General features: G+C 69.2%; 2 protein-coding genes across 4 annotated transcripts in view; both read left to right on the top strand.

Annotated features, from left to right (window-relative positions):
• Window positions 1–450: 450 nt before the first annotated feature.
• On the top strand, window positions 451–13,512 carry PWP2 (PWP2 small subunit processome component). The gene is made up of 21 exons (XM_051829285.2): window positions 451–598; window positions 1,527–1,639; window positions 2,004–2,098; window positions 2,284–2,383; window positions 2,570–2,713; window positions 3,162–3,297; window positions 3,438–3,676; window positions 5,131–5,274; window positions 6,055–6,125; window positions 6,532–6,668; window positions 6,772–6,920; window positions 7,008–7,155; window positions 7,262–7,412; window positions 8,008–8,188; window positions 9,195–9,342; window positions 10,072–10,180; window positions 10,616–10,681; window positions 11,147–11,365; window positions 11,494–11,644; window positions 11,717–11,791; window positions 13,250–13,512. Exons 1-21 carry the CDS (start codon window positions 581–583, stop codon window positions 13,407–13,409), a joined length of 2,754 nt encoding a protein of 917 aa, XP_051685245.2. The 5' UTR covers window positions 451–580; the 3' UTR covers window positions 13,410–13,512.
• A 668-nt stretch (window positions 13,513–14,180) lies between these two features.
• GATD3 (glutamine amidotransferase class 1 domain containing 3) overlaps window positions 14,181–22,478 on the top strand; it is a 64,032-nt gene continuing 55,734 nt past the window's right edge. For 2 of the 3 annotated variants that reach the window (XM_070071774.1, XM_070071773.1), the window contains exons 1-6: window positions 14,219–14,440; window positions 15,299–15,351; window positions 16,835–16,948; window positions 18,431–18,550; window positions 19,887–19,979; window positions 21,775–21,931. In XM_070071774.1, coding sequence (XP_069927875.1) covers window positions 14,300–14,440; window positions 15,299–15,351; window positions 16,835–16,948; window positions 18,431–18,550; window positions 19,887–19,979; window positions 21,775–21,931 — 678 coding nt within the window. In that variant the 5' untranslated portion in view covers window positions 14,219–14,299. Of the gene's footprint in view, window positions 14,441–15,298; window positions 15,352–16,834; window positions 16,949–18,430; window positions 18,551–19,886; window positions 19,980–21,774; window positions 21,932–22,478 lie in introns of all 3 variants that reach the window. The other variant, XM_051829286.2, reaches the window with a different exon arrangement.

The raw sequence follows: 22,478 nt of genomic DNA, 5'->3' as shown, positions 1-22,478 counted from the left end.
CAGCTCCCTGCGCTCGCCGGGCTGTGACCCGGGGCAGCTGTCCGGTGCGCGGCGGCTGTAGCCCGGCCCCCGGCCCGCCTCCCCAGGTTCTCAACCCGAGGACCCGCGGGGGCTAGCACGGGTGTCGGGGCCCCTGTCGTCGGCCTCCCACGGGTCTCGTCCTCCTTGGGCCCCTTCCTTATCTTTCCTGGATTCGTTAAGTACGGGCAATGCGGCCCCGCGGCTTCACACCGCCCCGGGAGCGCCTGCCGGTCCGGCTCGGGACCGCGGGCGGGGCCCGGGCCTGGGTACCGGCGAGGCCCCGCCTCGGTGGGTGGGGCGGAGCCTGGGGCGGGGCTCCGGCGAGGCCTCGCCTCGGTGGGTGGGGCGGGGCTCCGGCGAGGCCCCGCCTCGGTGGGTGGGGCGGGGCTCCGGCGAGGCCCCGCCTCAGGCGGGGCGGGTCCGCCTCCCCGGCCGCTGGGAGCGCAGTGGCTGCCGGCCGCGGGTGCCCGCCCCGGAAGTGCGCGCCGCGGGAGCCGGGCCCGGTCTGGTCCCGGAAGTGGGGCGGCGCGGCTTCGCGGCACGCGTGTGAGGCGCGGCGATGAAGTTCTCGTACCGGGTGAGCGAGGCTGCTGCGGCCCTGCCTCCCCGCGGGCCTAGCGGGACGGCCTGGGGCGCCGGCGGCTCCCGCCGCGGGCTGAGGGGAGGAGGCGCCCCGCGGCGTCGGCTCCTCGCCTCCGGGGAGGGCGCGTGGCCGGGGGCCCGGGGCTGGGGGCCGGGGCCGCCGCCCGGCGGTGGTCGCGCCTGCGCCGCGCTCGGGGCCGCGGGCTCCCGCCTTTCCGCCCGCGGGACCTGGCCCCGCTGCTGTCGGCCTCGGGATCGTGCGGCGGGCCGCGTGGCGCTGCGAGCGCGCAGGCCGGGAGCCGCTTCCCCGCGTGCCGCGGGTCCCGGGAGCGCCCCGCTGGGTGCGTGGGTCGGGCCGTGAGGACGGGGATGGCTGTGACGCTGTCTGGGTGCCGGGTGGGCGCGGCGCCGTGCGGTGTTCCCCGAGCTGGGTGCGGGGTGGGCGCGGCGCGGTGTTCCCCGAGCTGGGTGCGGGGTGGGCGCGGCGCTGCATGGTGTGCCCCGAGCTGGGTGCGGGGTGGGCGCGGCGCGGTGTTCCCCGAGCTGGGTGCGGGGGTGGGCGCGGCGCTGCATGGTGTGCCCCGAGCTGGGTGCGGGGTGGGCGCGGCGCGGTGTTCCCCGAGCTGGGTGCGGGGGTGGGCGCGGCGCGGTGTTCCCCGAGCTGGGTGCTGGGTGGGCGCGGCGCGGTGTGCCCCGAGCTGGGTGCGGGGTGGGCGCGGCGCGGCGTGGTGTGCCCCGAGCTGGGTGCGGGGTGGGCACGGTGCGCCGTGCGGTGTTCCCCGAGCTGGGTGCGGGGTGGGCGCGGCGCGGCGTGGTGTGCCCCGCGCAGCTGCCTGGGTGTGGGGGCGCCCGGCTCGTCTCGTCCTCCGTGAACAGGTGGCCCGCGTGCCTCACCTGCACCTTCAAATTTACTTTCTTCTCAGTTTTCAAACTTGCTGGGCACAGTTTACCGGCGTGGAAACCTGAACTTCACGCGGGATGGGAATTCCGTCCTCAGCCCTGTGGGGAACAGGGTCACCGTGTTTGACCTGAAGAAGTAAGTGCGGCCAGGCGGCCGCGGGGGCTCGGCCGGGGTCCCGGACCTGTGTGCGCTGGGTGCGGGGGCCCTGGCTGTGACCCTGTTGTTGGGTAAGGGAGCCGGGGGGCTTTCCGAAGTTAGGACCCCGCGTCCGCCCAGGGGCGTTTGGGAAGTGATGGTCAGATCCGGGAGCTGTCTAGAGAGCGTCTTCCGCCTGTGTGGCAGCCTCGCACGCGCTGTCACCGGGCAGCCCCTCGGTCTCCTGGGGTCGCGAGGTCTCGCCAGACTTCCTGCAGAGGGTGTGGTGTGAGCCGGCTGCGGCCTGGCCGGGCTCCCTTGTCTGACGCGGGAGACCCACGACGCCTTGTGGCTTTTGTTTCAGCAACAAGTCTGAAACGCTGCCCCTGGCCACTCGGTACAACGTCAAGTGCATGGGGCTGTCCCCGGACGGCCGCCTCGCCATCATCGTCGATGAAGGTATGGTGCAGGGGGAGAGGACTGTGGAGGCCAGAGCCAAACCCCGGCCCCGGTGGCCCGCTCCGCCGTGGGCCCGTGTCTGCCCTCCCTGTGCTGTGTGCCAGGGCCGCGCTGGGCTGAGGAGGGGCCTGCGGGGCAGGCGGGGGCCCCGGGTGGCCACAGGCTGTCCCCTCTGCCTCCTGCAGGGGGCGACGCGCTGCTGGTCAGCCTGGCCTGCCGGTCCGTGCTGCACCACTTCCACTTCAAGGGCTCCGTGCACAGCGTCTCCTTCTCCCCCGACGGCAGGTAAGCGGCTCTGGTCAGAGGCCACCTGCTTGGGCGTGGGGTCAGCGTCCAGCACTGGCGACCTGGGAGCAGAAAGCCGGGCGTCCGTCCTGCGGGGGACGGGCGACTCCGGAGCCCCAGGTGGAGGGTGTGGGGGCTGTCGTCTGGGGGTGGCCCCCAGAGTGACTGTTCCTGATTCCCTTGCAGGAAGTTTGTCGTCACAAAGGGCAACATAGCTCAGATGTACCACGCCCCTGGGAGGAAGCGAGAGTTCAACGCCTTCGTCCTGGACAAGACCTACTTTGGGCCCTATGACGAGACCACGTGCATCGACTGGACCGATGACTCCAAGTGAGGCCGGGAGGCGCAGGCCCCCTGCCCAGACGTCCTGCCTAGTCTGAGCGCGGCCCTCAGCGTTGGGCTGCTGGGTCCTGGCTGGGCCTGCTCTGCGCTGGAAACCAGAGCGCACGCTCTGGGCTCAGGAGGAGGGACTGGCGGGGGTGACCCTGCTGTGGTCACACGAGAGCCCCTGAGCATGTGGCCTGCCCCTCCCCGGAGACTGGCCCTGTTCTGGCTTTCTCAGCCCTGCTGCGTCCATCCCGTGGGGCTGTGTGTGGGGATGGGGGGCGGAGGCTGGCAGTGGTGTGTGGCCCCCAGGGCCCTGGCTGCACGCCCCAGGCTGCATTTGGGGGACATGGGAGGAGCCGGGCCCGGTCCTGGTGCCGCAGAAGGGAGCGGGTGTTCTGGGCTGGCCGCGCCCTGGCTCACCGCGCAGGGTGACGCCACCCCTGTGCTCCAGGTGCTTTGTGGTTGGGAGCAGAGACACGTCCACCTGGGTGTTCGGAGCTGAGCGCTGGGACAACCTCATCTACTACGCCCTCGGGGGACACAAGGACGCCATCGTGGCCTGCTTCTTCGAGTCCAACAGCCTGGATGTATGTCTGCTGAGACCCCTGCCCCGGGCTGGCTGCGCTGCCCCTGGGCTCTCGGGGTAACGGTGGCCCTGGCTATCTCTGGGAGGGGCCTTGGGACGGAGCGGACGGAGGACCCACACCCCACCGGTGCTCCCTTGCAGCTGTACTCGCTCAGCCAGGACGGCGTGCTGTGCGTGTGGCACTGTGACACCCCCCCCGAGGGCCTGCGGCTGAAGGCCCCCACGGGCTGGAAGGCAGAGCTGCTGCAGCGGGAGGCAGAGGCAGCCGAGGAGGAGGAGGAGGAGGGGGCCGAGGGGGCGCGGGAGACCACCGTCCGGGGGAAAGCCGCGCCGCCCGAGGAGGAGCGGAAAGGAAAAGTGCAGTACTCGCGGCTGGCCAAGTAGGTCCCGGAGGCGGGCTCTCGAGTGCCGGGCCTGGGGGGCTCCTGCCTCGGGGGACTGAGAACAGGCTTGGGTCTTGGCCCAGATTCCAGAACCTTGGCTGCTGGGGTGTTGAGACCCTGCCCTGTGCCCTGAGGTCCCCGTCCCTGGTGGGGGGGGGGCAGTGAGACGCTGGCAGCCCTCATGGCCTGGCCAGTGTGAGTGCTGGCTGGTGCGGGTTTGTGGCCTGGCCAGTGTGAGTGCTGGCTGGTGCGGGTTTGTGGCCTGGCCAGCGTGAGTGCTGGCTGGTGCGGGTTTGTGGCCTGGCCAGCGTGAGTGCTGGCTGGTGTGGGTTTGTGGCCTGGCCAGCGTGAGTGCTGGCTGGTGTGGGTTTGTGGCCTGGCCGGCGTGAGTGCTGGCTGGTGTGGGTTTGTGGCCTGGTCAGCCTCTTGGGGAACACTGAGGACCCAGGGGAGGGGCCGCGTGGACCTGCTGGGGTGTGGGCTGCTGCGGCCCCCCTGCCCCGGCTCTCAGGGCCATATTGTGCTGAGCGGGGAGTCGCCTGTGCTTCCTCCAGCCCTGCTCACCTGGGTGGGCTGAATCCCACTCCCCAGGCTCCGTAGCTGCCTGCAGCAGGCCCGTTCCAAGCTGGGCTCAGCCGAGAAGCTGTCCCAGAGTGGGCTGTGGGTGGCTGTGCCTGTCACGGTCTGTCCCAGCCTGGACTCCTGCAGGCAGCAGGGCTGGGTGCCCGTGGTCTGCTGGGCCCTTCCAGCCACTGAGAACACGTCACCTGCCCTTTGTGGCTTCCTCCCATCCGGGGAGAAGGGACGTGGGGTGACAGGCGGCAGTGGGCGTCACCGGCAGTTCTGTCCTGGAGGGTTCTGGGCTTTGGATGAGAGCCTTGCTGGGGAGGGAAGGGGGGGGAGTGGGATCCTTCTTGGGCCTGTGGGTGCGGGGGCTCTGCAGAGGGGAGGAGTAGCCAGCGGTCTGATCTCCTGTGGGGAGCCCTGGGAAGCAGCCGTCCCATCTGGAGGAGGTCAGGTTCCGGGAGGGGCTGCCGGCTGAGCTGGAACTGTGGTGAGAGGTTCTGTCTCCAGTCGGTCACTTGTCCGAGGGGCACAGGGGCAGGAGGGGGCAGGGCGCTGCTTTGCTACGAAGGGGACGTGGGAGGGAGGGTGGGGGAGGAGGCGCTGCTGGGGTCACGTCTGTGTGAGTGGGTTCCAGGGGCAGGCAGGAAGGCCCATGGGCTCCTCCCAAGGGCAGGCCCTGCCCTCCCCTCCCCTGCTGCCTGTCCCGCTGCGTGCCCCACCGGCCTCTGGCTCGGGGTCAGCCAGTGAGGGGAGACCCTCTCACAGGCTTCCTGGGTCTGGAGCTTGGGGGTGGGGCAGAGTGTGCAGGTGGCCACGGGCCTGGGCCGGAGGGGAGAGACTGGCCTGGCTCTGTGGCTCTTCCCACCATGCCACCTCCCTGCTAGGTACTTCTTCAATAAAGAGGGAGATTTTAACAACCTGACAGCTGCGGCGTATCACAAGAAGATCCACCTCTTGGTCACTGGCTTTGCTTCTGGAATCTTCCATCTTCATGAGCTCCCGGAGTTCAACCTCATCCACTCCCTGAGGTGCGTCTTCTGCTCACTGGGTGTCTGGGGCGCTGAGGCCTCCATGCTGGGTGGGTGGAGGCTGAGCCGTGCCTGCTTCCTGCAGTGAGGGCTCTGGGGCCGGCAGGAGGCCCAGAGAGAAGCCGGTGGGACGACGACTCCCTGGCCCTGCGCTCTGGTGCTGTCAGGAGCCGGGGTCAGGGTTATGGTGTCTGTGTCCCTGCTGTCCTGAGAGCTGGGACCTCCTAGTCCCTGGTCACAGCCGTCTGCGTCTCTCTGAGACCACGTGGAAGCTGATGAGAAGCGGACTGCGCACTGAGGCTCCGCGGGGAGGGTGCCCTGTGCGGGGAGCCCGGCCAGCTGGACGCTCCGTCTGCTCACAGCCCGAGAGGCGCACTGGGGCTCCGCGGGGAGGGTGCCCTGTGCCGGGAGCCCGGCCGGCTGGACGCTCCGTCTGCTCATGGCCCGAGAGGCACACTGAGGCTCCGTGGGGAGGGTGCCCTGTGCCGGGAGCCCGGCCGGCTGGGAGCTCCGTCTGCTCACGGCCCGAGAGGCGCACTGGGGCTCCGCGGGGAGGGTGCCCTGTGCCGGGAGCCCGGCTGGCTGGACGCTCCATCTGCTTACGGCCCGAGAGGCGCACTGGGGCTCCGCGGGGAGGGTGCCCTGGCCGGGAGCCCGGCCGGCTGGACGCTCCGTCTGCTCACGGCCCGAGAGGCGCGCTGGGGCTCCGCGGGGAGGGTGCCCTGTGCCGGGAGCCCGGCCGGCCGGATGCTCACCTGCTCACGGCTGTGCTCTGCCCAGCATCTCGGATCAGAGGATCGCCTCGGTGGCCGTCAACAGCACGGGGGACTGGATTGCTTTTGGCTGCTCAGGTACGTCCCGGGTTGTAGACGGAGCACCCTTGGGAAAGTGGGGGGGGCACAGCAGACCCTCGGCGCCAGGTGGGCGGGCAGCCAGCTGCTGTGCCCGGGGAACGTCAGAGACACTTCCACAACAGTCGCGACCGAGTCCTGAGTCCGTGTGGGTTTCCTGTGGGAGTTGCTGGCGGGGCGATCTTGAAGGAACCCTGGCCCTGGCCTCGAGGGGCGTGGCCGGTGCTCATGGCCTGGGGGCGGAGTCTCCACCCTGAGCCTGCTCAGCAGTGCTGGGGTCACGTGGAGACCCTGTGCGAGGGACTCTGTTCCTTCCACCCCTCCCCACCTGTCCCCTCAGGCCTGTGCCAGGTGGGAAGGGGGCCGGGCCGCTGAGCGGGTGTGCCCAGCCCCTCCTGTGCCACAGGCCTGGGCCAGCTGCTGGTGTGGGAGTGGCAGAGCGAGTCCTACGTGCTGAAGCAGCAGGGCCACTTCAACAGCATGGTGTCCCTGGCCTACTCCCCCGATGGCCAGTACATCGTCACCGGCGGGGACGACGGCAAGGTGGGCTCCTGAGCACCTGGAGGACAGAGGGGGTCAGGTGGCCCTGGGCCGGGGGGGGGCTGGCCTGCCTGCCCCCTCACCGCTCCCTCTCCCTCCCGCCCAGGTCAAGGTGTGGAACACCCTCAGTGGCTTCTGCTTCGTCACTTTCACGGAGCACTCGAGTGGAGTCACGGGCGTGACCTTCACTGCCACCGGCTACGTCATCGTGACCTCGTCCATGGACGGCACCGTGCGTGCCTTTGACCTGCACAGGTGACTGCTGTCCCCGCGGGGCTGGGGGCTCCAGGGCGCTGCGTGTCCCCCGCCCCCGTGACCCATGTCCGCTCCCTTCCCCGGCAGGTACCGCAACTTCCGCACGTTCACGTCTCCGCGCCCCACGCAGTTCTCCTGTGTGGCTGTGGACTCGAGTGGGGAGATCGTCTGTGCGGGGGCCCAGGACTCCTTCGAGATCTTCGTGTGGTCCATGCAGACGGGCAGGCTCCTGGACGTAAGGGCTGGCTCTGCAGGGGCTGGGTGGCTGTTTCCAGGAGGGCTCTGGCCTGCCCGCCAGCCGCCCCTCCTCACCTCTGCTCCCCACGCTGCTGCTGCTGCAGGTTTTGTCCGGCCACGAGGGGCCCATCAGCGGCCTGTGTTTTAACCCAATGAAGTCCATCCTGGCCAGCGCCTCCTGGGACAAGACGGTGCGCCTGTGGGACATGTATGACAGCTGGAGGACCAAGGAGACGCTGGCGCTGACCTCTGATGGTGAGTGCAGACGGCCGTCGGTCTGCCCTCGCCTTGTCTGGCACACAGACGCCCCCTGCCCCTGTGCGTGTGGGTCCTGAACCCGAGGGCTGGGACAGAAGGAACATGGCCTCCCTGGGGGCACCCTGGGGCACGAGGCGGCCGGGCCGGGCTGGGCTGGGGTGGGCTGGGCTGGGCTGGGCCGGGCTGGGCTGCCTCCTGTCCAGGTCAGGGCCAGCAGCTGGCCTTCTGGATTGGCTGCAGGGTGACGCTGGCTCACAGCCGTGGGCCAGGGACGGCAGAGCTGAACGACCCTGCGTCCCCACGCACTGTCCGCCAGCCTGGGTGCCGTGGGTCCCCTGCTCCTGCCGTGCCTGCCGCAGCAGGTGGGGCGTTCACTCAGTCCAGTGTCTGCAGGGCTTGGCATTCCCCCTCAGGTAGCCTTTGCTGTCACCTGGGGACTCGCCCTGTCACCACCCTCCCGCCCGTGTGTGCCGCAGCCTGGGCCACGCTGTGCGGAGTCGTGCCCGACTGGACTGCGGCCCCTCCTGCCTGCTGGGGGCAGCCGGTGTCCCGGGGCGGGGGCCCAGGCCTGAGCCCCCGTGTCTGTTGCCAGCTCTGGCTGTGACTTTTCGCCCTGATGGTGCGGAGCTGGCTGTGGCCACGCTGAACTCACAGATCACCTTCTGGGACCCTGAGAACGCTGTGCAGACCGGCTCCATCGAGGGCAGGCACGACCTCAAGACGGGCCGGAAGGAGCTGGACAAGATCACAGCCAAGCACTCGGCCAAGGGCAAGTGAGTGCCCCCACCCCCAGTTAGCCTGCCAGGGCCTGCGGGGTGTGAGCCCTCCCTCCGCACGCTGCCCCAGGGCCCGAGCTCTCCCAGCAGCCTTGCTGACGCACGGGCCGCGTGGACCTGCGGCGGCCACAGCGGCCTCTTGACCTCCGAGAGGCAGGAGTCCGCTTTTCCGTCACGATGCTGCCTCGCGGTGCTCAGTTGCTTCATGGACGTGGAGCCGCCATCCCCTCATCATGGGGAGTGGCCCCTGAGCCGGCCTGAGCCCGGTACACGCGCCGGGCAGCACCAGGCTGTGCAGCAGAGCCGGGCCGTCTCTGGGGATGCACTGAGCCCGGCCGCAGCCCCCGTTCCCAGTTCCCCGCGGGGCTCCGTGTCCGAATGAGTGAGCGCCAGCGTGCGCGGCGGCCGCAGCCTCCTCACCCACCCCGGGCTGGGGTTTGGATGGGTTTGGTTTTTCCCCGGGTGACGTGGCACGCTGGACGTGCTCGGTGCGTTTCTATGTCTCTGGGGAGAGGCGCCCCTCCGCCCCTCCCGTCCGAATCTCGCCTCCTCCCCGTGTGCAGGCACGGCCCAGGCCGTGAGCCGTCCTCACGTGTTCGCTGGGGGTCTTTGATCTGCTAGAGTTTAACTTTTGGCGCTAGCCAGTTTGTCTTGGTTCCCCCTCGTCGTTTGGGCGTCTGCCTGGTCTGAGGCCAGTGTCCTGAGTTTGGAGCCCACTGTGTGGTGAGGGCCTGGTTCCAGGTTTCCACAGAGCCATGTGGTCTCTGCAGGGAGAGCTCTGGGTGGGGGGAGGCGGCCGGCAGCTCCCTTCCCAGCCTCCTCCATGCCCGACTGCGGCGCTGCCCCTGCGGCTGCAGATGGCCACGGTGCGGAGGCTGGGTTTCTGAAGGGTCTCCAGGGAGGCAGGGAGCCTGGGGGTGCCCTGGTGAGGCGTCTGCCTTCCAGGGGCCGGGGTGGGGTCACCTCCTAGGAGCCCGTGCTGAGCCCTGCCTCCCCGCCCCAGGGCCTTCACCACGCTGTGCTACTCTGCTGACGGCCAGAGCATCCTGGCGGGAGGCATGTCCAAGTTCGTGTGCATCTACCACGTGCGGGAGCAGATTCTGAGGAAGAAGTTTGAGATCTCCAGCAACCTCTCCCTGGACGCCATGGAGGTGAGCCCGGGGCGGCCCGTGCGCCAGTGCGGGTTGGGGGGCCCTGCCGGAAACCCATGAGCCGAGGCTGCGGGGCGCCATGGAGGTGAACCCAGGGCGGCCCGCCAGCGCCAGGTCGGGGGGCCTGCCGGAAACGCGGGAGCCGAGGCTGCAGGGCGCCATGGAGGTGAGCCCGGGGTGGCCCGCTCGCGCCAGCGCCGGGTTGGGGGGCCCTGCCGGAAATGCATGAGCCGAGGCTGCAGGGCGCCATGGAGGTGAACCCAGGGCGGCCCGCCAGCGCCAGGTTGGGGGGGCCTGCCGGAAACGCGGGAGCCGAGGCTGCAGGGTGGCAGGAGGCCTGGGCTGGCCCTGCCCTGAGCAGGCGGCTCCGAGGCTGGGCTGGGGTGCAGGGCGCGTGCTTACGGCCTGCCAGGGACAGTGTGACCGCAGGGGCTGCTGGTGGGCCCTGCCCTGGCACAGCATCCTGCACACGCGTGGGCCGAGCTCCCGGCCGGTGCCGTCTCCACTCTTGGAGACCCCCGCTCGGGCTCCCAGGGTTCACAGGCTCCGCCCCCGCAGGCGAGGCGTTCTTGGGCTTCTGGGGCCAGCATCCTTGGTGACGTGCCAGCTCGCTGGTGCTGCGTGGCCGGGGCAGGCTGGAGGGGACGAGCAAGCCTGTGTCTGGACAGACAGGGCTGGGCTCATCCAGGGTCAGGGACATGACGGGGCGGTCATGACTTCTGCTCTCAGGAATTTCTGAACCGGAGGAAAATGACAGAGTTTGGCAACCTGGCACTGATCGATCAGGACGCCGGTGAGGAGGACGGCGTGGCCGTGCCGCTGCCTGGCGTGAAGAAAGGTGAGCAGAGGCCCCGCCCGCCTTGCCCAGGGGCCGTGCTGGGGGCTGGGGTGCTGCTGCCCCTCGCTCTGCTCCCGCGGCCAGCCTGTGTGGGGGAGTCTGCGGTGTGGGCTCGGGGCTCAGGGCTGAGACGCCCCCGAGAGGCTCCGAGGGCGCGCGTGTCTCCACGGAAGTGTGGGAAGCCGGGTGTCGGGCGTGCGGGGACACCACCAGCCACACTTGGGGGCGCCTCTCTCTCTGCTGGCGTTGGGCACCGTGCCGGGCGGGGGCCTTGTCCTGCAGCCGGCGGGTAGTCTGTTGGCTGTGTGCCCTCGGGATGGGGGAGGCCCTGCGCAGGGCCCAGCCGCTCGGTGTGGACGAGCAGGGCAGGCCAGCAGGCTGGGCTGGGGGTGCTGGGCGGCCCGGGCAGCCTGGTCCTCCGCTCGCTCTCCGCAGGGGACATGAGCTCTCGCCACTTCAAGCCTGAGATCAGGGTGACTTCGCTGCGCTTCTCTCCTACTGGTGAGCCCCTGGCTCGGGGTCTGGGGCCTCTCCTGCCAGGGACGAGGGTGGTCACGGAGTGGGCTGCGGGCCACGTGTGGTGCTGTGAGCCCTGGTGGGCAGCTTCCCGAGCCCCCGGCACCGCACCGCACCGCGGGGAGGGGCGCCCTGAGCAGAGGCTCTCCCGCTGCAGCAGGAGACGGGCCACGGCGCTGGGTGAGCCCGTGCCTGCAGACCCAGCTGGCCGCCTGCTCCTGCCACTCAGGGTGGCCTGGGTGCGGCCACGGTCACCGGCCTCTGTCGTCTGTGGCTGCAACAGGCCGTGGGGCTTTCGACGCCACGATGCCCTCCCTTCACAGAAGTGCCGTGTGCGGCGCGGCTCTGGGAGAGTCCGCCGGCGGGCTCCGTGCCCCTGACCCCTCTTGTACTGCGGCATTGTGGGCCACGGGGACTCAGACCGCTAGGATTCAGTGCCTGACCCCGCAGGGCGCTGCTGGGCGGCCACCACCACCGAGGGGCTCCTCCTCTACTCCCTGGACTCTCAGATGCTCTTCGACCCCTTTGAGCTGGACACGAGCGTCACCCCCGGCCGGATCCGCGAGGCCCTGCACCGGCGGGAGTTCACCCGGGCCATCCTCATGGCCTTCCGGCTCAACGAGCAGAAGCTGGTGCAGGAGGCGCTGGAGGCCGTGCCCTGGGACGAGAGTGAGCCCGCGGCGGGGCAGGCGGGGCGGGGCCCTGGAGGGGGTGCCCTGGGACGAGAGTGAGCCCAGGGCCAAGCGGGCGGGGCGGGCACGGCCTGGCCGGGGTGAGCACGGCCCCTCCTGTTGCAGTTGAGGTCGTGGGCGCCTCCCTGCCCGAGCTCTACGTGGAGAAGGTGCTGCAGTTCCTGGCGGCGTCCTTCGAAGCGTCCCGCCACCTCGAGTTCTACCTCACGTGGGCGCAGAGGCTGCTCCTGCTGCACGGGCACAAGCTGAAGTCCAGGTAGCACGCCCCGCCCGGCCCCGCCCCGCCCGGCGAGGCCCGCTGACCGCTGACCGCTGACCGCCTCCCCAGGGCCGGGGCGCTGCTGCCCGCCGTGCAGTCCCTGCAGAGGAGCATCCAGCGGCACCTGGACAGCCTCTCCAAGCTGTGAGTCGGGGGCTCGGCCCTGCGTCCCCCGAGGGCGTCGGAGTGCTCGTTCTCCCGTGCCTGACGGGGGGGGGGGCAGAGACCCCCCCCACAGCCGTCAGCTGTGCATGCTGGGGCATAGACGCCCAGGTGTCACCTGTGCCTGACGGGGTGGGGGGAGGGGCACAGACGCCCCAGGTGTCACCTGTGCCTGACGTGGGGGGGGGAGGGGCAGAGACGCCCCAGGTGTCACCTGTGCCTGACGGGGTGGGGGGAGGGGCACAGACGCCCCAGGTGTCACCTGTGCCTGACGGGGTGGGGGGAGGGGCACAGACACCCCAGGTGTCACCTGTGCCTGTCGGGGTGGGGGGAGGGGCGCAGACGCCCCAGGTGTCACCTGTGCCTGATGGGGTGGGGGGAGGGGCAGAGACGCCCCAGGTGTCACCTGTGCCTGACGGGGTGGGGGGAGGGGCACAGACGCCCCAGGTGTCACCTGTGCCTGACGGGGTGGGGGAGGGGCACAGACGCCCCAGGTGTCACCTGTGCCTGACGGGGTGGGGGAGGGGCACATCGCATCACCTGTGCGTGATGGGGGGCACAGACACCTCACGGGTGGGATCTGAGGGACTTGACCTTATCCGAGGCTGGGGCTGAGTACGCGGGCCAGCGGCAGCTGCCGGAGCTGGAGGTGGCCTCAGCTCTCGGGTCGGAGCAGTGTGGGGCGCTGAGCTGTTTGCGCGTCTGCAAGTGGGGATGGAGACAGAGCCGGGCCAGCGCAAGTGCTCCCAGCCTCGTGCTTCGTGGCGGTTCTGCACTTCAGTCCTAGCACTCCCAGGGCCCTACAGGCCAGCAGAGCCGGGCCGAGTGCCCACCAGGCGTCCCACGTGTCACGCCTTCAGGGCCCCTGGGCCTACCTCCCCAGTGCAGGAAGCTGGGTGCCTCCCCGTGCTGCACCTGGCCTTGCCTGAGGCGTCCAGGAGGAGAGGTGTCTGGCGGAGAGGGCACCGTCCCGCGGGTCGCCCCTTGGGGAGCCTTGTCTGGCCGTGTGTTGGTGGCTGGAGCTGTGGCTCTCCTGGGCGCTGACCGAGGGCACCCACAGCCACGTGGCCTGACCTGGGCTGGGGCCTTCACGGCAGGGGCAGGGCCTCACAGGAGGGGGGAGGAGGAAGCTGGTGGGGACGTCTTGTCCCGTCGTCCGTGCTGGTCGGGGCCAGGGAGGGCTGGGGTCTGCGATGGGGTGGAAGACGGTGTATCACCTGTGCTGACCTGATGTCCTGTGCTGTTGCCTGTTCTCACCTCACCCGGTGCCTCTGCTGACTGCCCCGTGTGCCGCCGACTGACCCCGGATGCCGCCGACTGACCCCGTGTGCTGCCACCTCTGCCGACTGCCCCGTGTGCCGTCGCCTGTGCCGTGCTGACCGGACCTGTGCTGTTGTGACCGGACCCCGTGTGCCCTGCTGACCGGACCTGTGCCGTCAGCTGTGACTGGAACCGCTACAACATTCAGTACACGCTGGCGGTCTCCAAGCAGCGGGGCCTGAAACACAGCCTGGAAGAAGCAGCTTCCGAGGGGGAGGGGGAGGGGCAGGGGGAGGAGGAGGAGGAGCTGCACCTGCTGGGGGCTGGGCTGGGGCTATAGAGGGCCACGCTGGGCACCCTGGGAGGGGCCGCTGCTCGCCTCTCTGGACTCGGGTTTTTTTTATCTGTGGAGTTATTTATGTTTTTAACAAAGTGTCCATGAACTCTGGGTTCTAGGGTTCTTCAAAGGGTACGGGAGCAGAGTGAGTGCACTTCCGGCCAGGGCGGCACCCTCCCCACCAGGCCGGCTTCTGCGGGCGCTCCCGCAGGGCCGAGGGTTGGGGTGGGCGGTGCGCCCTCCCGTGGGCCAGGGTGGGGTGATGCTGTGGGCAGGGGGAGCCCCTGGCGCTCAGGGAGGAAGAGCCGGTGCCCTGCGGGTTGCTTCTGCGTGAGCCTGCCTGCCCAGGGCAGTTGGCACTGGTCCCTCCGCGGGCATGGTGCGGGGCAGCCAGGACCCCCGGGGTGTCAGACCCTGCGGGTGGCCCTGCCTCCGAGGGTTCTCGGCCTAGGGGCGGGGTCTCCGAGCCTCGCGGTCCCCGGTCACTGCGAGGTCGTGGCGATGGCCACAGGACTACTGTCCGCCACCACTGTGGCCTCAACGCGGGGCGGGGGTCTCCGTTTCCTCGCTGGGCCGCACCCCAGGCTCCGGCAAGGGACAGCCGAGCTTCGAGATGGAATCGGGTTCGGGCAACTACGGCGCGGGGTCCCGCAGACAGCGAGGGGGACAGGCGGGCTGTGGAGACCACTGCGTCGGCCGCAGGCGCTGCCCCAGGCACCACTTGGCTTCTGTGCGCAGGCGCGAGCGCGCTCACGGGATAGGGCGGGCGGGGCGGGGCGGGGCACCACGGCGGCTCTGCGCAGGCGCGGGCCCGCCCTCCGGCGCGCTGTGGCCGGCAGATTGGCGGCCTGCCTCAGTGGCGGGTGACCTTAGGTCGTGGTGTCCCGCCCGCCATGGCGGCTGTTCGGGGCCTGGCTGCGTCGAGGTTGGCAGCCTCCGCATTCGTGTCCCCTTCGCACCGCCTGCGGCTTCTGTGCGCCCCGCGAGCGGCCCTTCACGGCTCCGCGCCGCGCGGCGGGGCTAAGGTCGCGGTGGTAAGTGCGGGCGGCCGGGGCCGGGGTCGCCGCCCTTCAGTCAGCGCCCGCCGCCCGGGGTCGGTCCCTCGCCCTTCAGTCAGCGCCCGCCGCCCGGGGTCGCCCCCTTTCAATCAGCGCCCGCCGCCCGGGGTCGGCCCCCTTCAGTCAGCGCCCGCCGCCCGGGGTCGGTCCCTCCCCCTTCAGTCAGCGCCCGCCGCCCGGGGTCGCCCCCTTTCAATCAGCGCCCGCCGCCCGGGGTCGGCCCCCTTCAGTCAGCGCCCGCCGCCCGGGGTCGGTCCCTCCCCCTTCAGTCAGCGCCCGCCGCCCGGGGTCGGTCCCTCCCCCTTCAGTCAGCGCCCGCCGCCCGGGGTCGCCCCCTTTCAATCAGCGCCCGCCGCCCGGGGTCGGCCCCCTTCAGTCAGCGCCCGCCGCCCGGGGTCGGTCCCTCCCCCTTCAGTCAGCGCCCGCCGCCCGGGGTCGGTCCCTCCCCCTTCAGTCAGCGCCCGCCGCCCGGGGTCGGTCGGCCCCCTTCAGTCAGCGCCCGCCGCCCGGGGTCGGTCCCTCCCCCTTCAGTCAGCGCCCGCCGCCCGGGGTCGGTCCCTCCCCCTTCAGTCAGCGCCCGCCGCCCGGGGTCGCCCCCTTTCAATCAGCGCCCGCCGCCCGGGGTCGGCCCCCTTCAGTCAGCGCCCGCCGCCCGGGGTCGGTCCCTCCCCCTTCAGTCAGCGCCCGCCGCCCGGGTCGGCCCTCCCCCTCCCCCAGCGCCCGCCGCCCGGGTCGGCCCTCCCCCTCCCCCAGCGCCCGCCGCCCGGGTCGGCCCCTCCCCCTCCCCCAGCGCCCACCGCCCGGTCGCCCTCCCCAGCGCCCGCTCCCCCGCAGGTGCTGTCCGGCTGCGGGGTCTACGACGGGACGGAGATCCACGAGGCGTCCGCGTAAGTCCAGGCACCCGGACTCGCGTCGTCCACGCCGCTCTGCCCTGGGGAGGCCGCCCGCGTCCGGCCGGGCCTGCGCCCCCCGCCCCTCCCGGCTGCGCCCACCCCTCCTGCGAGTGCTCCCGCCCCCGGCGCTCCACGGCCGCTTTGCTTTTTTTTCTCTCTTTTTTTTTTTGACCCAGCGAGGCCCTCTGGCATGAAGTCACGTGCTGTTTTTCAGAACTTTTTTTTTAAAGATTCACTTGTTTATTTGAGAGGCGGGGTTACAGAGAGAGAGAGAGAGAGAGGTCTTCCATCCAATGGTTCACTCCCCAGTGGCCACAGCGGCCGGGGCTGGGCCAGGCGGAAGCCAGGAGCCAGGGGTTCTTCCGGGTCTCCCCCGCGGGGCAGGGCCAAGGACTTGGGCATCTTCTGCTTTCCCAGGCCGTGGCAGAGAGCTGGGCCGGGAGTGGCGCAGCCAGGACTGGAAGCAGCGCCCGTCTGACGCTGGTGTTGCAGGCGGCACTGCCCAGTACAGCACGACGCTGGTCCCGTGTGTTTTTGGACACGCTGTTTTTAAAAATTATCTGTCGGGGAGGCAGCCGGGAAACAGTCCAGGTCTCCCACGGCTGCCTGAGCCAGCGGCCCCTCCGGGTCAGCCGGACGCACGTTAGCAGCCGTGTCACACAGTGGACTGCTTTGTTCTCCAGTTTTCCCGTTTGCTAGAAGGTTCCGGCGAGCGGACCTGGAGGGTGTCCGGCGCTGTGTCTCAGGCTGCCCGGAAGAGCCCGGGCTTGGCCCTGTGTGGCCGCGGCCGCCTGCCTGCTGGTGCCGCCACCTAGTGACCGAGCTCCCAGGTGGCAGAGTTCGCTGAGCTGGGTTGAGGAGAAAGAGCCGACGAGACAGGCGGTGGCCAGGGAACGGCGTGAGGCCCTGGGCAGACCCTCAAGGGCGGTGTCGGGTGCCTGTGGGTGGCTGACCTATGGGCTGCGCAGCCCCAGCACAGCTGGGCCCCACCCTGGTTTGTGAAGGAGCTGCTGGGACCAGACACCGTCTGCAGCCCGTGTGGCTCTGTCCCCGCCGGGTGACAGCTGGCGGTTAGGACCCACCCCTGCACCTGGCGCTCGGCTGAAGTCCTGACTGACGGTGCCCCACGCGTGCACGGGAGTGCTGACTGTGCCCCACGCGTGCACGGGAGTACTGACGGTGCCCCACCTGTGCACGGATGTACTGACGGTACCCCACGTGTGCACGGGAGTACTGACGGTGCCCCACGTGTGCACGGGAGTACTGACGGTACCCCACGTGTGCACGGGAGTACTGACGGTGCCCCACGCGTGCACGGGAGTACTGACGGTGCCCCACGCGTGCACGGGAGTACTGACGGTACCCCACGTGTGCACGGGTGTACTGACGGTGCCCCACGCGCGCACGGGTGTATTGACAGTGCCCCACGCGTGCACGGGCGTGCTGGGCCTGACATCTCCGCTTTGCTCTGGCGCAGGATCCTGGTGCACCTGAGCCGCGGGGGGGCCGAGGTCCAGATCTTTGCTCCGGACGTCCCTCAGATGCACGTCATTGACCACACCAAGGGGCAGCCCGCTGGGGGCGAGACCAGGTGCGAGGCTCCCCACCCCCGAGAGCGGGCTGCCTGGCTCCCCCTGCCCCCGCTCTGCTGCTCCCCCTGCTCCCCTCCCCCCTTCCCAGCTGACCCTGCTCCTCCGACTGGGAACTCCCCGCGAGCGTGACTCCCCCAGGCCGAGTGTCTGTCCTGGGAACGTTGCTGCCTCAGCTCTGGACGCCCCTCACCTCCCAGTGCTGCCCCAGACACGGGGCCCAGTGCACTGAGCGAGGCTGCTGGGGGCTCTGCTTGCCGGTTCTCGGCCCCAGATACCTTTCGGCAGCGCCAGCAGGGTCTGTCCTGCGCCAGGTGTGGCCCTGGCACGGTAGGCACAGGCCAGCCCCCGCCCTGCCTGTCTTCCCTGTGCGCCTGCACTACAGGACGACCGCGTGTACAGTGGCCAGGCTTCCGAGAGCAAGAGGCAGGGTGGGGGACCGCAGCTGTGGCCTGGGGCTCTGGTCCCCACCATTTCCTTCTCTGCCAAGCCCCTGGCTCTCAAGGCCGTGCCTGTGCCCCGTCCCACGAGGATCGTCGTGCGGGGCTGACCCTCGGCTGGCCTCCCTTTCCCCGAGTTCTGACCTGCCATGTGCCTGCTTTGGGGTCCCAAGTGGCCATTTTTTTGTTTAAAGATCTATTTTTTATTTGAAAGAATTATAGGGAGAGAAAGATACCATCCACCTGCTGATTAAACTCTCCAGATGGGCACAGCGGTTGGGGCTGGGGGCCTGGCAGAAGCTAGGAGCCGGCCGGCGCTGTGGCTCACTAGGCTAATCCTCCGCCTGTGGCGCCGGCACACCAGGTTCTAGTCCCGGTCAGGGCGCCGGATTCTGTCCCGGTTGCCCCTCTTCCAGGCCAGCTCTCTGCTGTGGCCCGGGAGTGCAGTGGAGGATGGCCCAAGTGCTTGGGTCCTGCACCCGCATGGGAGACCAGGAGAAGCACCTGGCTCCTGGCTTCGGATTAGCACAGCGCGGCGGCCATTGGAGGGTGAACCAACGGCAAAGGAAGACCTTTCTCTCTGTCTCTCTCTCTCACTGTCCACTCTGCCTGTCAAAAAAAAAAAAAAAAAAAAAAAAGAAAAAAGAAGAAGCCAGGAGCTTCTTTCTCTGGGTCTCCCACATGGGTGCAGGGGCCCATCCTCCACTGCTTCCCCAGGCCACAGCAGGGAGCTGGATCAGAAGTGGCGCAGCCTGGACTCTAACTGGTGCCCATGTGAAATCCCTGCATTGTAGGTGGTGACTTTACCGGCTGTGCCACGATGCTGCCCCCGATGGCCCTTGAACTTGTGGGTTCTGAGGGATTTGGTGTAGCTCCTCAGGACTCCAGCATAGATCTAGGGCTCTTATTTCTGGGGTGACTGTAAGTGCTGAGCTGACGGCATTAGGTTGCGTGTGTGAGTGCCTGGTCCTGGCCGTGGTGTGCGGGCTGTCCCGTGTGGGCCGCCCGCGTGCTTACCCTGCTCGCCGGCTCTGCATCTTCCAGAAACGTCCTGAAGGAGTCAGCCAGGATTGCCCGAGGCAAGATCACCGACCTGGCCCAGCTCAGTGCGGCCAACCACGACGCTGCCATCTTCCCGGGAGGCTTTGGTGCTGCCAAGAACCTGTGCGTGTCCGAGCCTCCGGCCTCCCGCTGTCTCCTGCGCGGGCCGTAGCTGGGACGGGGGTGGTTAGGGCGTGGGAGCCCCCCTGAGGGCTGGGTCTGGGAGCGCTCAGCGAGTGGGTTTTCCTCTGCTCTCCCTTCTCTGAGTGCAGCTGGTGCCTGGGCCCATCCCGGTCCCCGTGCTGGAGCCCCACTTCCCAGCCGTCAGAGCCGTGTTCTTGGCGGATCCCGGTTCTCTGGAGACGCCTGCAGGGGGAGGCGCGGTGGGGAGCTTGGGTTGTTGCTGTAGCAGCTGGCTGGTGACCCCGAGGGGCCTGGCCAGGGCCACACGGTCAGTGTCGGGTTGGACCCTGTTCACGTTCCTCTGGACCCTGCCTCCCTCCTTCCCTTGCATTTGGGGTGGGCACGGTGCTGAGTGTCGAGTAGCCCTCACGGGTGGGCACGGTGCTGAGTGTCGAGTAGCCCTCACGGGTGGGCACGGTGCTGAGTGTCCAGTAGCCCTCACGGGTGGGCGTGGTGCTGAGTGTCCAGTAGCCCTCACGGGTGGGCGTGGTGCTGAGTGTCCAGTAGCCCTCATGGGTGGGCACGGTGCTGAGTGTCCAGTGCCAGCCCTCACGGGTGGGCACGGTGCTGAGTGTCCAGTAGCCCTCACGGGTGGGCACGGTGCTGAGTGTGAACGGAGCCGTCGGGCCTTTGTCCTGGCGATGTCGCAGCTCAGGAAAACGGGTGGGGTTCAGGTGCTGGGGTGCGGCTAAACCCTCGTTTTGTAGCCGTGGCAGAGGGTGAGCACTGTGAGGCTGCCTCTGGGGTCCCTGTGGCTCTGCAGCCTCGGTGGGGCCTTGCCTCGGACCATACTCCCACCTCAGTTCCCCACGACCGGTCCTGAGCCGGCTCGGTGCCTGCTTGCAGCTTCCCGTGTTGCTTTGCCGTCCTGATGGTCCTGTGGCCACCAGTGCCGCTCACCCGCCGCCCTGGGCTTCCCGAAGCCTGCCCACCACGTGTGGGCTGCAGGGCGAGCCCTGGGCTTCCCGAAGCCTGCTCTGGTTGCTCCACTGGCCCCTGCACTCGGCAGTCCCATGGTCTCCGTGGAGCTGACTGCACCCTTCCCCACGTGCTGCCCCGAGCCCGGGTGTAGACGCGTCCTCCACAGGAGCCCTGCCCTGCCTCCCGCCGGCTCCCTCTCCCAGGCCGGCAGGAGGATGGCCACCGCTGGGCTCTCCGTTCCAGCAGGACCAGCACTCCTCCTTGGAGCGGCAGCGAGCTCACACCTCGCCTGGCGGGGCTGTGGGGGTCCCGGGCTGCCGAGCCTGCCTCGCCAGAGCCTCTTCTCTCGTGACAGGAGCACGTTTGCCGTGGACGGGAAGGACTGCAAGGTCCATCGCGACGTGGAGCGTGTCCTGAAGGAGTTCCACGGCGCCGGCAAGCCCATCGGGTACGTGGTGGGCGGGGCCCGTGCGCGGGAGTCGTGACCACCTGGGGCTTTCCCCTGACTCTTTCCTGGGTGCCTTCCAGCCCCGTGTTTCCGTGGTCACGTGCTGCGTCGGTTCTGAAAACGACTCCCACGGAATCCCCAGCGTGTCCTTGCCTCCCTCGGCTGCCCCGTCCGCGTGGGGCATGGAGGCAGTGACCTCCGTGTCACAGACAGTGTGGCCGTTCACTTAAGGAGCTGCCGGCCACTGTCGGGACACATGTGCGCCGTCTCCATCGACAGTGGCCCGTGTCCTCCTGCACTCGTCTGCTTGGTAGCCACGGTGCCCACGTGGCCTGTCCCTGGGAGAGGCTCTGGCTCGGGGCACGCTGCCCCGGGGAGGAGGACAAAAGGCCGAGGCGGCCACTCGCTCATCCCGGTGAGCAGACGCCACAGCCGAGGAGCACTTGGCGACTGGCCTGACTGCTGGCTCCCATGCGCGGTGGACCAGAGATGCCGGTGCCGCCGCTTCCACCGGGAACACAGAATCAGCCTCCTCCTTCCAGAGCCGACACTGGGCGCGCGCGTGCCCGCAGCCCCACCGTGCCATGCGGGACGGTCCTGCAGGAGGTCAGGTGGGCTTAGCAGAACCAGGCGGCGTTTGCCTCCCACAGTGTGGCCCCGCTGGCTTCCTGCCTGCTCGGGGGCCACGGGAGAGTTGGCCTTGGGTCAGTAGGCAGGAGTTGTTTCGGTCGTGGGGTGTTTGACAAGTGCGTTCTTTTTTTTTTTTTTTTTTTTTTTTTTTTTAATTTATTTATCTTTTGACAGGCAGAGTTAGACAGTGAGAGAGAGAGAGACAGAGAGAAAGGTCTCCTTTTTCCGTTGGTTCACCCCCCAAATGGCTCCTATGGCCGGCGCACTGCAGCTGGCGCACTGCTCCAATCCGAAGCCAGGAGCCAGGTGCTTCTCCTGGTCTCCCATGGGGTGCAGGGCCCAAGCACCTGGGCCATCCTCCACTGTACTCCCGGGCCACAGCAGAGAGCTGGACAGGAAGAGGGGCAACCAGGACAGAATCTGGCGCCCCAACCGGGACTAGAACCCGGGGTGCCCGTGACGCAGGCAGAGGATTAGCCTAGTGAGCCACGGCGCCAGCCTAAGTACGTTCTTAACGGCATCTGTCGGGGGCTGGGCCCAGTGGGACCAGACGGGTGAGAGCGGGACTGTGACAGAGTGTGGCAGGTGCAGTGGGGACAGCGTGAAATCCGGGGGCTGCTGTGCTGGGGTGGCCCCTGCCCTCTGTGCTGGCGCCCTTGTAGCTCTAAGGCGCTGGGCAGCGCTGCTTCTGGGGCACTGCTTCCCGGGGCACAGGGCCAGCAGTGTTGGCTGAACAGGGTGGGCTCCGGGGGACCAACAGAGCAGGTCCCAAGGGCAAGGCTCTGGGTGGTCTCGGGCACGCCGTCTGAGCAGCGCTCCATGAGGGGGACCCGACAGAGTCGTGGGCCTGCTTCAGAGTGTCCCGGCACGGGTCAGAGGTCAGAGATGGGACGAGGCTGCCCATCTGGGCTTCCCTCTGGAGAAGAGCATGTGATGTGCCCAGGAGGCACAGCTGTGTGACCTGCTGTTGTGTGGGGACAGAGCACCCCGGAGCCAGGGCGGGGCCCTGGGGCCCAGGTGCCGTGAGTGCCCTGCGTGTGTAGGGCAAGCGGAGCAGCCTTCGCCACAGGCCTCATGTGGCCCCTCCCCGGGGGGCCTGACTTGTCTCCGCCATCTGCCCCCTCCCCGGGGGGCCTGACTTGTCTCCGCCGTCTGCCCCCTCCAGCTTGTGCTGCATCGCGCCCGTGCTCGCGGCCAAGGTGCTCAGAGGTGTCGAGGTCACCGTGGGCCATGAGCAGGAGGAAGGCGGGAAGTGGCCGCACGCGGGGACGGCGGAGGCCGTGAAGGCCCTGGGCGCCAAGCACTGTGTGAAGGACGTGACCATATCCTTGCTGTGGCCTGGCACCGGGTCAGTGTGTGGCATGCAGGGGCACCTCTGGGGGTGCGGGGTCCGCACGTGGTGTGCAGAGGGCACCTCTCGGGGCACGGGGTCTACATGGGGCCTGTGTATGGCGTGCAGGGGTCACCTCTCAGGGCACGGGGTCTACATGGGGCCTGTGTATGGTGTGCAGGGGTCATCTCGGGGCACGGGGTCTACCTGGGGTCTGTGTATGGCGTGCAGGAGCACCTCTGGGAGTGTGGGGTCCGCACGGGGTCAGTGTGTGGCATGCAGGGAATACTTCTAGGGGTGCAGGTTCAGCGCGTGGCGTGCAGGGGGCACCTCTGGTTCTGGTCACGTGGCCTGTTCCATCAGGAGCTGTAACTGTGGTCTTGCGTGGGAGGTCAGCACAGTGTCCCCACGGCACACCCAGGCCTGCTCTGAGCTTCATGGCCATGCATGGAGTACATCCAGCGGGCTGTGTGAACAGTGCCAGGCGGGGGCCCCCGGGCTAGGGGCTGGGCTGGGGGCGTGGTCAGTGTTGCTTCCCT

This window comes from Oryctolagus cuniculus, chromosome 4 (genome assembly GCF_964237555.1).
Source record: "Oryctolagus cuniculus chromosome 4, mOryCun1.1, whole genome shotgun sequence".
Lineage (NCBI taxonomy): Eukaryota > Metazoa > Chordata > Mammalia > Lagomorpha > Leporidae > Oryctolagus > Oryctolagus cuniculus.
Note: the sequence above shows the minus strand (reverse complement) of the source record. Positions and strands in the feature narration are given on the sequence as shown.